A 15,832-nucleotide genomic window follows, 5' to 3' on the forward strand; every position below is an offset into this window, starting at 1 on the left:
AATGTGTAAAAACCTACCTGTAATCAAGAAAGGCAAAAGTTTACAAATAAACATTAACAAACTACTGGTGCAGCATGCGTGACACTGCAAAACATGCCGTTAAACTGTGCTCATTACACAAGTTGCTGCTTATATATTGAATAAAAACGAGACGTGACAAACACCACATACAGATTCCAACCACTATGCCCACAAGGGTTTTCAACTCACCCTATTATGGTGCGGTGGGGCTTCCGTGAGTAGGAGAAAAGCTACACACGTGCTGAAAGACAAACATAAAAATGTCTCCAAAATTAGGACGACGGCACTTTATATATTCCGTCTCAAGAAGGGTGTCCAAGTAGGGGATGTCTTTGGATTTTGTAAGTACTTTTTGTATTTGGATTTTGTAAGTACTTACGGAGTCCTCAACGAAGGTGCGTGGGACGACCTACCCAGGCTCAGCTCTCTCGGAAGTGAGGGGCTGGTCGGGTGGACGCAGTTATGTACCGTGTTACTGCAGTTAATTGGCTTCAGGTGCAGTCGGCCCCGGGTAGCTAGAACGCTAGCTGACCCTAGTCGGAGACTCATTGTGGGCACAATTTTACCCTTTGAAATGTCTAAGGTGGGGTTAGTCCAGCTGATTTCAATAGAAAGTGAAGCGTAAATATGCCTTAAAAAACATTATTAAAAATTGTTGGAAAAACCACGTCAAAGGCCGCTGGGACAAGTAAATCAGTGTCTCGATTGGCCATTATTAAAAATAGTTGGAAAACTGGCAGGTGAAGGCCGCAAGGACAAGTAAATCAGTGTCAAGATTCAAAAGGAGGCGAATATCTCCAAAGTTAGTTTTGTTCAGTTGCAGGGCCATACAGGTGTACTGTTAGAGACGTCTAGGTGTTAGACCTCACTTCCTGGCTCTAATCAAAATTGTATGTGTCAACCCAGATAGTCAAATGACTTACAAAACCTATAAAATAGGGGGTAAAAAAGAAGCAGATAGAAAAAAATGTGTCTCTTGAGCGAAAACAAATCCAGGGTTTTGATTCAACCTTTATTTTGTGAAGTTCGTGTTGAATTTTGCTCCTTGGAATCTCATTGATTAATCCCTTTGAATGTGACCTGGTCATCACACTCAACCGCTGTTCATTATAGCAACTGCATATCCTGTTTATTATATTATAGTTATTTTTGGAGCATGTTTGCTGGACTTCAAGCGCTCCCGATCCCTTTTTGTGAGAAAATGGCAATCATTTTTACCAATGTGATCTTACTCATTATTCACAAGGGGGGGAACCTTTTTTTCAATTCAATTTACTTTATTCGGATAAAAACATATCCATAAAAGACCAAATCCCATTTCAGCACATAAAATACACAATTGCATAATTATATCAGATATAAAATCAAATACGTTAAAACATTGTTCATACGGTGCACATAGGATTCCGACACGCACAACAGTTTTCAGAAAAGCACCTACGCGGAAAACCAATTTGTCATTTTCCAAATGGAGGATAGACCTGTATGCAGCTTCAAGGTGGACAGGTGAATTTTTTTTTTTTAATGGTATTAAAAGCCATTTAGCATACTTTATATAAAACTTACAAAAGAATAAAAAGTGTAATATGGTTTGCCCGCTTTGACCATCACCCGGGCATGGCAAAAGATCAAGATTAGCATGAAATCCAAAGCGAATATCAGGTAAGAATTTCACTTTGTCCGCTCTTAAGCAGAAAAGGAGTCCCCTCTCCCAACGACCTATAGGTTTTGTGAGGTAGCTGGCCAGCTGGTAATAAGTAGAATCAATTGACATAAAAGCAGCTACAGTTGGTTTCTTATACTCCCTATCTAGTCTTGCCTTGCTATAATGGGTATAGAGTGCCGTTCAAACTTCTACTTTGCTGATGGGATATATCTCATTTGGGCTTCCAAAAATAAGTTCATAGTTAGCCCTGTTTAGGCGTGAACGCACCTCTGCTAGCCACGGAATGTCCATTCCCTTTTCACACTTGAGGCAATCTTTTATAATCTCTCGTGTGCGGGTCACCGCTGGATTTTTCCAAATAGCTTGCCAGAATAGGGCAGGGCGGGCCTGTATGTAGTCTTCAATATAGTGTAAGTTCAATTTGCTGTGGCACGCATATTGGGACGTGGGGATGCGGGCACCTAGGAGTGTCTGACTTCACGCTGAATGATACAGCTCCTTGAGAAGCAGCAAAGACCAACCCCAGATAGGGAAAAGTGCTAGTGCATTTTGAAACTTTGATTGCCCATGGAAATAGTTTAAAAGACGCTTCCTTTGTCCACAAGCTATTATAAAAGATTGTTTTAATTAGTGCATAGATCTAAAGTGGCCATGAAATCAACAAAACCCCGCACTAAAAGACGTAGAGCATTAGGTGTGTGGCCCATTAATACCGCATCATCAGTTTATAATAGGGCGGGGAGTATATTGCGGTTAATTCTGGGGACATCATTAGTTAGCTCAATCTGTGTTTTGTGTAAATTATTAATGTATATAATGAAGAGTAGAGGGGCCAGAACACATGCCTGCCTGACCCTCTACCAACCCTGATATCATTAGAGACCTCCCCACCTATATTGATCCTAACCAGGGCTCTCAAATCCTTGTGCAAATATGCTAAGAAATGTACTAAAGCCTTGTCTAACCCGTGTTCTAATAAGATGGACCATTATCGTGACCGGTTAACATAATCAAAAGCTGAAGTCAGGTCCATTAAAGCTAAATAAATGGGTGACCTCTGTGCGATAGTGTATTTCCCGATTATTAGATTAAGATTTAAACATTGCTCGATAGTACCTCCTTTACTCCTAAAACCTAATAGACATGGTTGTAAAATGAGATTGTCTTCAGTTCATGTTTTGATCTTATTATATAAAACCCTCCCTAAGATTTTCAAAGTATTATCAATCGGGGAGATGGGTCTGCAACAACTAGGTTGGGAGCGGTCACCCTTTTTAAAAATTGGGACGATGATACTAGTTGACCAGGTACTAGGTAGTGGGACATTGGTTAGATTGTAAAAAACATTTAGCAAAAGCAGAGCCCAAAAATCGGGTTTGTGCTTAATGAGGTCAATGGGTAACCCATCAGGGCCAGGGGCTTTAGTGCCTGAGCTCTGATGTATAGCTTCCTCAACTTCGGGTAGGGATATTAATATCGCTGTGGGGGCTCGAAGCCCTGGCGGGTCTTCTCCGTATTTAGGGGCAGTATATATCGTAGAAAAATGAACCTCCCAAACCTCACTGGCTATGTTACAGCTGATTTGTGTCAGTGGTTGTCCCATTGCTCTCACGTCTTTAACAGCAGCCCAAAAAGGTTTCCCACTCTTTAGGCTGGCATAACGGCAGCAGGTTTTGATAGAGCAGATTTTATAGCCTTACAAAGTATCGCAAATGCGCTAATAACCTCTGGGTTGGGTTTCCGCACGGACAAATTGGAGCAAGAAAGTCCCAAATTATCTCTGACCACCATGTGGAACAGATCAGCACTATTAACCCCTCGCCACACTAGTAGATTTGTCTGTTGAGTATCCTAATTCCCATCACCACATTCTATTTTATACATCGGCCTCGGGGACAATTTCAGCACTACTAGAATCGGATTGTAGTCGCCGTGGTGTGTAGGAACGACCACGGCTTTCAAGGGCAGGGGAAGTAAAAAATATAGTCAATGGTGGTTGCACTACCCCTTCCTCTCAATGTTGGGTTGGGTGAGTTATCATTAGTTACGGCAGCAATGTCCATGACATTACTCAAAGCATGGTTCCGCAAATGTTCCTTTAGCTCCACGAACCTGTGACAGGTTTGTCCTCTTCTACTTGGCCTTAGAGCCACGGTGTCTTCACTGGGGAGCTTGGCATCAAAATCTCCCCCCAGACAGTTGCCAACTTTCGTATCGGAGCCATTACAGTTCTCTAGGGTAGCAGCAAAGTCAACCAGATTATTAAAATTTGTGTTGGGAGTATTGTGACAATCGTTGTTATTAAAATGTAGTAAATAGATAGATACCCCCCTTTTATATAACAACGTTTGAAATGTATCGCTTTGGGTATGTAAAACCTTAATGCAGCCCCCTGCCCTGTGGCAATGTTCACCCAGATAGCGAGACCACCAGATGGTCGACTAGATTTAGGAATTGGGGCCACGACATTAAACCATTCAAACCCTTCGCAATATATATCTTTAGTAGACCGGTTTCTTGGAACATCAGAATATCCTGCTGTCTGACCAATTTCAGCCAATATACTAGGTCTATTTTTGATTGTAGGCTAGCAACGTTCCAACTAAGTATGTTCAGATCTGGGTTATCGCAAACCTTGGGGATAGTTATGGTACGTGCTCGTGTATCTCGGATATCTTTTAAGAGTGTTTGGGTATATAGTCAACCCCGTCAGTCACGGGGGTGGTGATGGTCAATACTGAAAATCCAGGTCAGACAAAGCCAAAAAATTATTTTGGGCAGCTGGGAGACCAGGCTTTTTAAAAAAGAATCTGAGAGTTGGTTTGTAAAAGTAACCCAGTGGTAGAGACCAGATTTTGGCAAGTTGGTAGTTGTGAGCTCCTGGCTCCTTACTATAGATGGTCTACAAAGTTAATAAAAATACAATCCCCCTTGATATTCTTGAGTGAATCGCCTACCCATCCCACTCTTCGTACCATGATAATCTCTTGCATGTTTAACACATTGAACGTCTTATTCTTGGACAGCCAATCCACGCATTTATTGCGCAATTGATCCCAAGTTTCCCTCTGTTCTTTCTTAAGGGACAGTACCCCTTCCAACAACAAAACATAACGGCATGCTGCCGGCAGCAGACCCAGCACGTCTGTATTGGGCCAGGGATGGGTCCTACTCGATGGATCAGGAATGGTACTAGTAGATGTGCCTGGGTTAGGTCGATCACCAACTAATCTGTTAATGGGTTCAAATGTAGGGATAAGGGGCACGGATGAATCAGTCCCAGTTGGAGCTGGACGGCCTTTATCATAAAAAGGGGATTTCGACACAATGTTGACCTTAGGGAGGAGGCATCCCTGGGTGCATGTATTACAAGAGGACACAGCTTGGGAACCAACAGGCGGGCACGTGACAATAGTGGGGGGGATTGACTTAGGTTAAAACATTGGATGAAGAAGAAGTAGACCCCCCCCCGAGCAACATTAGTTAGGGCTGTCTCCCCCCGTTGAGTAAGTTTACTCACTACAGTAACGAGGTGATCCAAACGCTCCCATAGAGATGTGAATTTCATGTCTATTATGTCAATGATCCACGACCAAACGGAATTAATAAAAACCTACCTGAGATCTAGTGCACTTGATCCCGCTTCCATTTGGGTGCAAATAGAATGGCTAGAGTTCCTACTTGACACTGGACCCGAAGTACTGGCACCAGGTGATGATGATGATTGCATCCAGGATGACAAAAAGCTGCAGGAGTAGCCAGTACGTGGGGTTTCCTTTTAGAGCAGACAAGCTTCCCACATTTCCTTTTACGTTTAGTGGTCACAGCAACTGCAGCTGTAGCATTTGTGGTGCCCATAACTGGCTGTGTCCTTGACGTGGCATTCCCTTGAGCACCAAGGGTGCATCCACTGGGAAGCGGAGCGTTATTAGAACCATCTGTCTGGTGCAAGTAGTAGGTGCTTAATCAGCTGATGCTTCTCCAGGTGTAAAGCCAGTGTGTACTACATCATTTCCCAAGGATAGTCTGCGCTCTGTTTGTTCTATTTCAGAAGACACAATGCTGACCACCCTCTCCAGCATACTATCCAGGGTAATGGCAGGACAAGCAGGTGGTTGGCCAGTGCATTTCCCCATTGTTGGTTTTAACCAAGCTGTTACCAGTCCAGTTAGTAGGGGTATACACTCACTGCAGGCCTGCACCCCTGTAGGGTTTGAAAGAGGGTGGACCCAGCCTCTGCCAGACGCTGACGGGCCCGCCCTTGGACTGGACTTTGCCTGAGCGCGGCCCAGCACAACTGCACGCGTCCAGCGCTGCAGGAGCCCGGTGCTGCTTAATGTGCCACCTGGCAAGATGACTAGGGCGGCACGTCTGCCGCGGGGTTTCCAAAATGCAGGCTGGGGGCTGGAATTCCTCTTCCCTGGTAAGAAGTATGGTGGTGACGGGCTTCCGTGCTGCGGAAGTCTGGTGCTGCTTAAAGCGCCACCTGGCGCGATGACGTGGGCGGCGCGTCTGCCGCGGGGCTTCCGAAATGCAGGCTGGGGGCTGGAGTTCCTCTCCCCTGGTGAGCGGTATGGCGGTGACAGGAACCTTTTATTTATGGAGGTGATTATTAAATTGGGGGAATATTTGGTGTCCGTGCTAGTTGTGGATGGAGTGCTACATGCATGCCCAAGTATTTGAAGCTGTCTATTCTGACCTGAATAAGTGGCTGCCGCATCACCCCTTCCTTTGTCTGCGTAACTGGCACTAGTACTGATTCGTTCCAGTCGACCTTTAAACTGAATGCATCTTTTTTTTAACATCAGTATTTGGATTATACAGAGTCCTACAATCTGGAGGTCATTTATATAGAGGAGCATGTCATCCGCATATATTTAAATTCAGTCTTCCTGCAATCCCTATCACTCGAGACCCTCCACCAGCACATCCCCTGTGATCCATTCGGTCAGGGAATCGATGGACAGGGCAAAATGGAGGGGAGAGATGAGACACCGTTGCCTAGTGCCCTTTTCGATCAGGAAGGGGTCAGAAAAGGAACGTTGACCCTAACCCTTGCTCACAGTGATGACTACAGTGTCTTAACTTACTTAAGAATTGAGGGACAAAATGTATTTTCTCTGGGGTCTCGAACATGAACTCCCACTCAATGGATTTGAAGGCTTTTTCAAAGTCTACTAAAAAGAGGGCATGGGGTCAAGTCAGTCCTTGGCACCTGGCCAGGACCTGGTTCAGTCTCTTAATGCAGTGGCTAGTGCTCTCTCTGGGCATAAACCCATTTTATTCCCAGAGGACCAGAGAAGTTAAGATCTTTTTGATGACTGATCCAAAATTAGTGGGCTATTCAGCCCTGCCCAGGATGGCGTATAAGGAGTTGTAATGAAAAGCGAAGGCATCTGCTATTCCCTTAATGTCTAAGATCGTATATCCCGTATTATCCGGAATACTCAGGGTCACTTTAGCTGCTGACTCATTAGTGGCTACCCAGTAAATCAGTATACCAGATTTATCTCCAGAGTCACAGATTCTACTTTGAAAGGCTGTCCACGTGTCTGGCTGTGTCTAATGTCGGGAATGGACAGGTCATCAGCCTTGACAGCCTTGCCTTGTAATTGAAGAACCTTTGCCTCTAGAGCTGTGACAGCCACCCCCCTGATCCCTATTTTGGGATCTAAAATTTGCTATGGCCCTCCCCTGGATACAGCTTTAAATGCCTCACATAAAATAATTGTGGTGTGGATCTCGAAGTATTCTTCGAAGACCCCTCCGAGGGAGGCAGCCAAGTCACTGCATGTGAGCCACCATGGGCTGAATCCCCAGTCATCTCTGGGTCTCGGTCCTGCGTCGACAGTTCTAGTAGTAAAGGGTAGTGGTCCAACTATCTGTCACATCTATAGACAGCAGGAACAACTAGTCAAGCAAGGAAAAGGAGCTGTGCGCAGGCAAGTGGAATGTCAACATTCTCTCCTCCCCTCCATCATGCCAGCCATCCATCAAACCCAGGGTATTAGCCCAGTCTGGCAGTCCCGTGGGTCGCGGTGCACCACCAAGGAGCCCGCCCACCATATGTTCTGTCTGTCCATGACTGCAATAAAGTTCTCACCAATTATGAGTTTTCCAGGTGGAGAGTCGAGCAGGATAGCAGTGAGAGCCCTCAGTGTATCGTGAAGAAGAGTGAGAGGGGGGTATACGCACAGCAGGGACCATCATTGACCATGTATGGATCCTGTGACTAGAGCATATCTGCCCTGGGGTCCTCCCTGGACTGTTCTATGATAAGGGGGAAGGGCCTGTAAACCAGTATCGCGACTCCCTTGAATCTGGATGTGAACCCTGCATGATTGACCCAGTCATATATGTACCAACTCAGGAATTTACAACTATTACACAGGAGATGGGTTTTCTAGAAGAAGAGAATTCCATGACATGTCTCTTCACAAACTGCATGAATGTCCCTCGTTTGGTCTTGTTGTTAAGTCCATTAATGTTTCTCTAAAACATTCTCTATTTGAGGCCTCCGTTTGGCTAATCATTGGATGTCATTGTGCAGTTGTAAATCGGCTTGTGTAGTCTGCCATAAACTATAAAGAACTCTTCCCATCCGTACACTAACCATAAATGTAATTCCCCACTCATCCAACTCCCCCAACCTCCCACACTGCAATTCCAGCCAAGAAGTACGTTTCGCCCATTATCAACCTGAAAAACAAAGCCTAGTGTTAGTACACACCTACAAAGGTTGGCCCACAATGCAAGTTGTGGCCTAATGCAGCAAGGGGGACCCACCCCAATCTAGCGCCCCAAACCATGATTGGTATTTTGACATTCACAATCATAGCGCCATTGGCATTTGTCAGTCTGTGTTACTAGGTCTCGTAGAGTTTGAGCAACGCTGGATAAAAGATCCCCTCTTGCATTCCATGTCAGGTGGTACATTTCACATATCGGTGGTCTGAGAGGTTTTGTAGGATAAAGTCTGTGGTGTGTATTCGGTGCGATGATCAGTCTGCAGTTCCCAGCGAGTGCCGGTAGGCAAGGCAGAGGTCCTCCCTTGCTTCGTCGTTGGACTTGGGGGAGGGGGGACTTGGACAATGGGAATGGGGGATGGCAGTAGAGGTAAAAGTCCCACTCGGTTTCTCACCAGTTGCAGTCTTCTGAATGTGTTGCACGCCTGTCACAGCAGGCTCTTTCTCCACGTTCTGTAATGGATGAGACTGGTGGTCGTCCCCAGGGGTCTGGGGGTTTCCTGAGGCTCTGCCATACCGCCAACCAGTGCCAAGCTCACTTCAAGGTGTCGAAGAAGCGCAATTTCCCATCATGAATGACCTCATCATTATCAAATATCTTTATTCGGTTTCATGTTGATAAAACCATAAAAGCACAATATAAAATACAGGATAAAGACTGACTTCCAGGCTGAAAAAAGCAGCATACAAGTCCATTGCAAAGCTATGAGTTTTTATTTGACTTACATACATGATCTCCCTTGCTGCTGGACTTGGATGGTATAGTTGAATTTGAATTTAAAAATATTTGTAGAGCGCTCGGACACCAGGCGGTTTCATGGCGCTATAGAGGAAACGACACCTAAGTGAGAAAGTGGTGCAGCTTATGTTTTAAAAACCTGTGCGAACAGATTGGTTTTCAGGGTGCTCCGGAAGTCCAGGTACGAGGGAGAAGATCTTATTTGGAAAGGTAGAGAATTCCACAATTGTGGAGCTAGGAGGGAGAACATTGATCTTCCCATTCTGCTCTTCTTAAATCTGGGCACCACCAGTAGAGACAAGGAAGAGGAACGGAGTTGTCTACTGGGAATATAAGGAACAACTTTTGACGTGATAAACGATGGGGCTGTTCCCGCAAGGGCATGGAACGTGATGCAGGCCATCTTAAAGAGAGCCCTTTCTCTGATTGGAAGCCAGTGAAGGGATTTGAGAAGGGGAGTGGTATGGTGAGACTTAGAAAGACCGTAGGCCAGGTGAGCAGCTTGGTTTTGTACCAATTGGAGCCTCCGGATGGCGTAGGCGGGGGCACCGTTGTATAGGGCATTCCCGTAATCCAGCCTAGAGAGGACCATAGCCATCAGGATCAGTTTGAGGGCTGAGAAGGAGAAAAACCGCGAGATCTTACGAATGGTGCGCAGAGTGAAAAAGCAGGAAGAGGCCACTGCGCTAATCTGGGAGTGTAGGGTCAATTGTTGGTTAAGGATAATTCCCAAAGTCTTAACGGCGGGAGAGGGTGAGGGAGAGGGACCAAAGGAGGGGGGCCAATAGGAAGGGGACCAGGGGTTGAGTTTGCCGCCAGTGAGAAGAAATTCGGTCTTATCAGGGTTGAGCTTAAGATGGTTAAAGCACATCCAATCTCTGATAAAGACCATCACTGACTGGAAATTAGAGATGGAATCAGAAGAATTAGAAAGGTTAAAAATGAGTTGGAGGTCATCAGCGTAGTTGAACACAGTGACCTCCATCCTCTGCAGAGCATAAATGAGTGGGCAGATGTACAAATTAAAAAGAAGAGGGGATAGAGAGGAGCCCTGAGGGACACCACATAATACTTTGCAGGCCTTAGAGTAAAAATTTGCCAGGTGAACTGCTTGCAAGCGGTCGCTCAGAAACGAGCTGATCCAGGTCAGAGCAGAGCCTCCAATGCCTGCCGCCTCGACACGGGAGAGGAGGATGTTGTGGTCAACCGTGTCGAAGGCGGCCGACAAGTCAAGGGGAACTAATACCTGAGGGTGGTTGACATCTTGCCCTGCTCTGAGTGTGTCGATGACAGAGAGCACAACTTTTTCGGTGGAGTGGAGAGGGCGAAACCCCGCTTGGCATGGTGAAAGATAGCCAGTGTCCTCTATAAAAGTACTAAGGACTTTGGTTACATGGCGTTCGAGGATTTTAGCCAGATAGGGAAGGAGAGAGATGGGATGATAATTTACTAATGTGGAAGGATCTGCGCCTGTTTTTTTCAAAATAGGGATGATGGAGGCTGATTTATGGCATGCCGGGACAGTGCCTGATTTCAGGGTCTCATTAAGAAAGGTAAGGGGAGGGGATAGACAAGTAAGAAAGATATCGCGCAAGATGTAAGCTGGGCAGATATCAGCGGGGGATCCCGACTTGACGCATGGGAGCAAAGAGAGAAAGGTTTCTTTAGACAGTGGAACTATGGAGTTGAGGTAACGGGTATTGTGTTGAAGGTCGGGATTCCGGAAGACTTGGGAAGGTAAAGGTATGTTGGCCTTGATGTCTACAATTTTTTTGATAAAAAAATTGTTCAGTGAATCGCACAGATGCTGGGAAGGTGTTGGCTTGGATGAGGTCCTATCCGAGGAAGCTAATTCAAAAACTGTAGCAAAAATTTCTCTGGGTTGATTCTCTGCCTGGAGGATCTTGTTAGAAAAGTAACAGGTTTTGGCATCAAGGATGGCTTTCTTGTACTCTGCCTGGATAGAGGAGTATAGTGATTTAGAGGCTGAGCAGTAAGTGCGTCTCCATGCACGTTCTGCACGACGGGTGGCTAGTTTTTTCTCCTTAAGTTCTGGGGTGAACCATTTGTTGACGTCATGGGCGCGTCTTACCCTAATACGTTTTAGGGGTGCCACCTGATCACAGGCCTTGGACAGCCAATGATTTAATGTTGCTGCCTGAAGGGAAGGGGATAGTTCCTCTATAACTGGACTGGAAGAAAGTAAAGAAGAACATAGCAGTGGGATGTCAACTTTGCTCCAGTTACGAGCCCAGGTGTTTTTGGGCAAGGGTTTTTTTTTTGGTCAGGCTTGAGTCTAAGGAGAAGGAGATCAAGTGGTGGTCTGACCACAAGCAGGGGGTAACGGTAGGCTCGAGAATTGGGATGTTAAGGGACCAAACTTGGTCTAGTATGTGGCCCTGAACATGGGTGGGAGAGTGGATATGGGATATAAAGTTCAGGTTAAGGAGTGATTCAGTGAAATCTCTGGAGGGGGCATCTTCTGCTGGGTCTGATGGCCAGAAATTGAAGTCCCCCAGTACTAGGACTGCTGAGTTGTTCACTGCTAAAGTAGCTAGCAGGTCCTGGAAGGCTGGAAGGAAGTGCGGCATATTTTTTTGGGGGGGCCGATACATCAGGACACATGTGATAGGGATCTGAAAGGAGTTCGAGCGTACAATTAAGTAGTCCACTACTGGGATAGGGGTGTGCGGTAGTAATTGGAAATGCAGATCTGAATGAATAATCAGAGCCACTCCTCCCCCCCCCCCCCCAGTTTTGCCAGGGGTCTATCCGCCCGAAGGACATAGTAGGAGGAGGGCAGTAAGCTGGGCAGGGAGTCTTGGTGAAACCAGGTTTCCGTGAGGAACAGTAGGTTGGGTTTCTGAGTGTCTAGGAGAATAAACAGGTCGAGATGGTGTTTTACTGCCGACCGAGTGTTGAGTAGGAGGGCAGAAATGATCGATATCTCACTTACTAAAGCAGAGGTGGAGCTGGAGCCGGAGCCGGTCGGGGATCGAGATGTTGAAGGTAAGTTGGGTGGTAAAGAGGGTAGGGGATCGACACGTAGAATCCCGGCCTCTGTAATGTTGTCCTTCACTGCTTGTCTCAGTTCCCAAGGGCCTTGGTGGGCGCATAATGTGTCAGGGAGATAGAACATGCTATGAGCATGGTGCTGTGCCCCTGGCCCCGTCCGGCCGCGGACGGGCGCAGACGGGCTTGCCTTAGGCGCGCCTTCGGCGCGCGGCCGGCGCGCCCGCTGCGCGTCCGAAAAAGACACATGTTTGAAGGCTAGAGGGGGGTGTGGCCTCACGTCAGTGGGTGTGGCCAGAGTGTTGATGGCGGCGAAGGATTTCCCCACCCGGGGCAGCGCTTGCGTCCGCTGCGCGAGAGGGTCCAAGGTGTTGTCGTTGTGGGAGGGGGGTCACACAGAAGTCAGCTTTCCAGGTAAGGAACAGTAAAATAAAAGCAAACAGTATTTTAAAACAGGCTATCGCTCCCGGCTTCCGCCTCAGGAGTGTCAGTTTCCTCAGAGCGCGAGCTAGTAATCAGCCCGGCTTTATAGGACGATTTTGGATAAGGGGCGTGGCCTCACGTCAGTGGGCGTGGCCAGGGTGTTGATGGCGGCGAAGGATTTCCCCACCCGGGGCAGCGCTTGCGTCCGCTGCGCGAGAGGGTCCAAGGTGTTGTTGTTGTGGGAGGGGGTCACACAGAAGTCAGCTTTCCAGGTAAGGAACAGTAAAATAAAAGCAAACAGTATTTTAAAACAGGCTATCGCTCCCGGCTTCCGCCTCAGGAGTGTCAGTTTCCTCAGAGCGCGAGCTAGTAATCAGCCCGGCTTTATAGGACGGTTTTGAAAAAGGGGCGTGGCCTCACGTCAGTGGGCGTGGCCAGAGTGTTGATGGCGGCGAAGGATTTCCCCACCCGGGGCAGCGCTTGCGTCCGCTGCGCGAGAGGTTCCAAGGTGTTGTCGTTGTGGGAGGGGGTCACACAGAAGTCAGCTTTCCAGGTAAGGAACAGTAAAATAAAAGCAAACAGTATTTTAAAACAGGCTATCGCTCCCGGCTTCCGCCTCAGGAGTGTCAGTTTCCTCTGGGTTGAGGGGTGCCATGGGTTTATAGTCTTGGGAAGGAAAGTATTTTTTTCCTCCATGCACCGGGCGCTCCAATCCCAGAGCTTGGGTACCCAGCATTGAGATACACCTGAGTGGAGTAGTGTGCTCTGTCACTTTCAAATCGGTTGCAGCATAACCTCCCCTTGTAGTGGAAGTATGCAATCAGAACAAACTCAACAGAGCCCATCTGACACCCACAGAAGGGCATGTACTGAGGCCCTGCCCAAATTAGGGCAGAGCAAGTGTGACTGCGGGGTCCTCTGTCTTCATATGGGAGTGCCCATAGGAGAGTCAATAGAGCTGACCACAGCGGAATCCCATGTGATTCCAATGAGCAAGCAATGTCTGCAGGAGAAGAGTAGGGCAGAAATCTCCCACAAGAAGCCCCAATAGTTAGAAAGGTTCCTATCATTCATGTAGCAGGGCCCCCTTCAGGCCGTATGACCCACTGCTGGTGGGTGATCTCAGGCTCTCGTTCCAAGATCTCCACTCTGCTTCATTGGGTCCTGTAGTAAGCTCTTCGGAAGAATGACGAGGAGAAACACTTTGAATGGTGAGAAATTCAAAGTAAGTTTTATTCTCGAAGTAGAGAGACCCACGACATATCCATAACAGGTTTCAAGTCAGAATGACAAACTGCAGAACTAACATTCTAGATCCTGGAACACTTAAAGCAGCACGTTCCATAACATTTAAAGACATACATGAAATACAAATAATTACAATAAATACAACTCGTTACACACACCCCTTCCTATGGATAAAAATAAATAAAATTACAGAAAATTAAATATTGAAATGACATCAATAGTAAACAAAATCATCATGACGAAAACGTGGAGCTCTGACACGAGAACTACACCTAACATTCCTGCTGTCACCAGATCACTTAATATTATCAGGAGTATCGTTGTCATACAAACAACTGGGAAAAGGAGGCACAGAAATATTGTCACCCTCGCCCCTGTTTAGTAAAGGACAAGAGGAGTCAGATGAATTATTAAAAGTGTCATGTTTATGGCTTAGATCACCAAGACTGAACCAATCAGAATCACTTTGAGTTTTAACTTGAGCTTTTACTTTTTCCCGAATTATTTTGGCCTGTTCCTCTGTGAGTTTAATCACAGCATTACGATTCCACCAACCACGATCCTGTAACATGACAGCCATTTTGGAAACCTTAACTATTCTGGCTGGCTCAGAAAATCTTGATTGTCCTTTGCAAACCCGAATAGGTTTCTTAATTAGAACCCAATCACCAGGAGAAAGAGAGGTAACTTTAACATGTTTTCTCACATCATAATTTGCTTTATACGATTGTTGTCTTTCTTTCACATGTTCCCTGACTTTCTGCAAATCAATTTAATGAGAATTACTGTTTCCTTATTTCCCTTTCAACCATGACGGACTGAATAGAGAAATCGGTTTCCTTCCCCTCAATAACATGTAAGGAGAAATATTAGTGGTTGAATGGGGAGTTATATTGTAACTCCAGACCTTTTCACTAATCTACTTGTACACATCCAAACTGTTAGCCAAAGCTGTCTGAACACCGTCTTTCCACAACTTATTAGCTCTTTCTACCAAACCATTTGAGGCGGGGCTATACAATGGTACTAAAATGTGCTTAATAGAAACATCACTCATGAAATTTTCGAATTCACCAGATGTAAAATGGGTCCCATTATCAGTTACAATCTCAGAAGGGAGCCCTTCAATCAAGAAAAGACGTTTTAAAAACGAGATAACTGATTTAGAATCGGAATTTTTAACGAAAGAGAAATACAACCACTTAGAGAAGTAGTCAATTATGACAATCAAAAACTTACTATCACTCCCAAGCAAGTTGAAAGGGCCAGAAAAATCCAGTCCTAATTTCTGCCACGGACCTCTAGGCCATTAAACTGGGCATAAAGGGGAGGTAGAAGTGCGCCAATGTTTATCAGAACATAAACATTCAGGGCATTTGTCAATAAAGGACTTAACTTGACCATCTATACCTGGCCACCAGTACACATCCTTAATTTTCCGGACAGTACTTGAAATCCCTAAATGACCCTCAAGAGCGAGAACAATAATTTTGCTTCTCAAACTCTCAGGTGATACAATTTTATCATCCCTAAGTAAAATGTCATTAACTATTGATAGTTCTGACGCAATTTGCAAAAAACATTTGTCTTGCATAGACAAGCTTCTATAACACGGCCAACCCTGGACTAAGAATTTCTTCACCCTTTCCAGACAAAGATCCTTACGTCCACATTCAATCCATTCATCCTCAGATAATTTACTCATTTGTGTCAAATCATTAATAGTAAAGACCACATCAGAATCTAAATTCTTGCCAAGATCCGATACCTCATCCTCCAACGGAATTCGAGACAGTCTGCCCTGACGTTTTTACCCCCAGGAATGTATTTAATATCAAAGTTAAATTCTTGTAGTCTAGCTAGCAGTCTGATCAATCTAGAGGAAGCTTTGTTGGAGCTACTGTCACCTAGCATGTAAATTAAAGGTTTATGGTATGTAAAAAGTTGAAATCTCGACCTCCAAATGTACATTTTAAA

General features: G+C 45.8%; 1 protein-coding gene across 3 annotated transcripts in view; it reads left to right on the forward strand.

The window, feature by feature from the left end:
- Positions 1-13,018: 13,018 nt before the first annotated feature.
- Positions 13,019-15,832, forward strand: part of LOC146867121 (uncharacterized) — a 122,521-nt gene continuing 119,707 nt past the window's right edge. For all 3 annotated transcript variants that reach the window (XR_014961078.1, XM_085603574.1, XM_085603575.1), the window contains exon 1: positions 13,019-13,160. Coding sequence is in view for 2 of the 3 variants with exons in the window: in XM_085603574.1 (XP_085459700.1) it covers positions 13,053-13,160 (108 nt within the window). In the remaining variant the exon portion in view is untranslated. The remainder of the gene's footprint in view (positions 13,161-15,832) is intronic.

This window comes from Triturus cristatus, chromosome 1_2 (genome assembly GCF_964204655.1).
Source record: "Triturus cristatus chromosome 1_2, aTriCri1.1, whole genome shotgun sequence".
In the NCBI taxonomy this organism is placed as follows: Eukaryota; Metazoa; Chordata; class Amphibia; order Caudata; family Salamandridae; genus Triturus; species Triturus cristatus.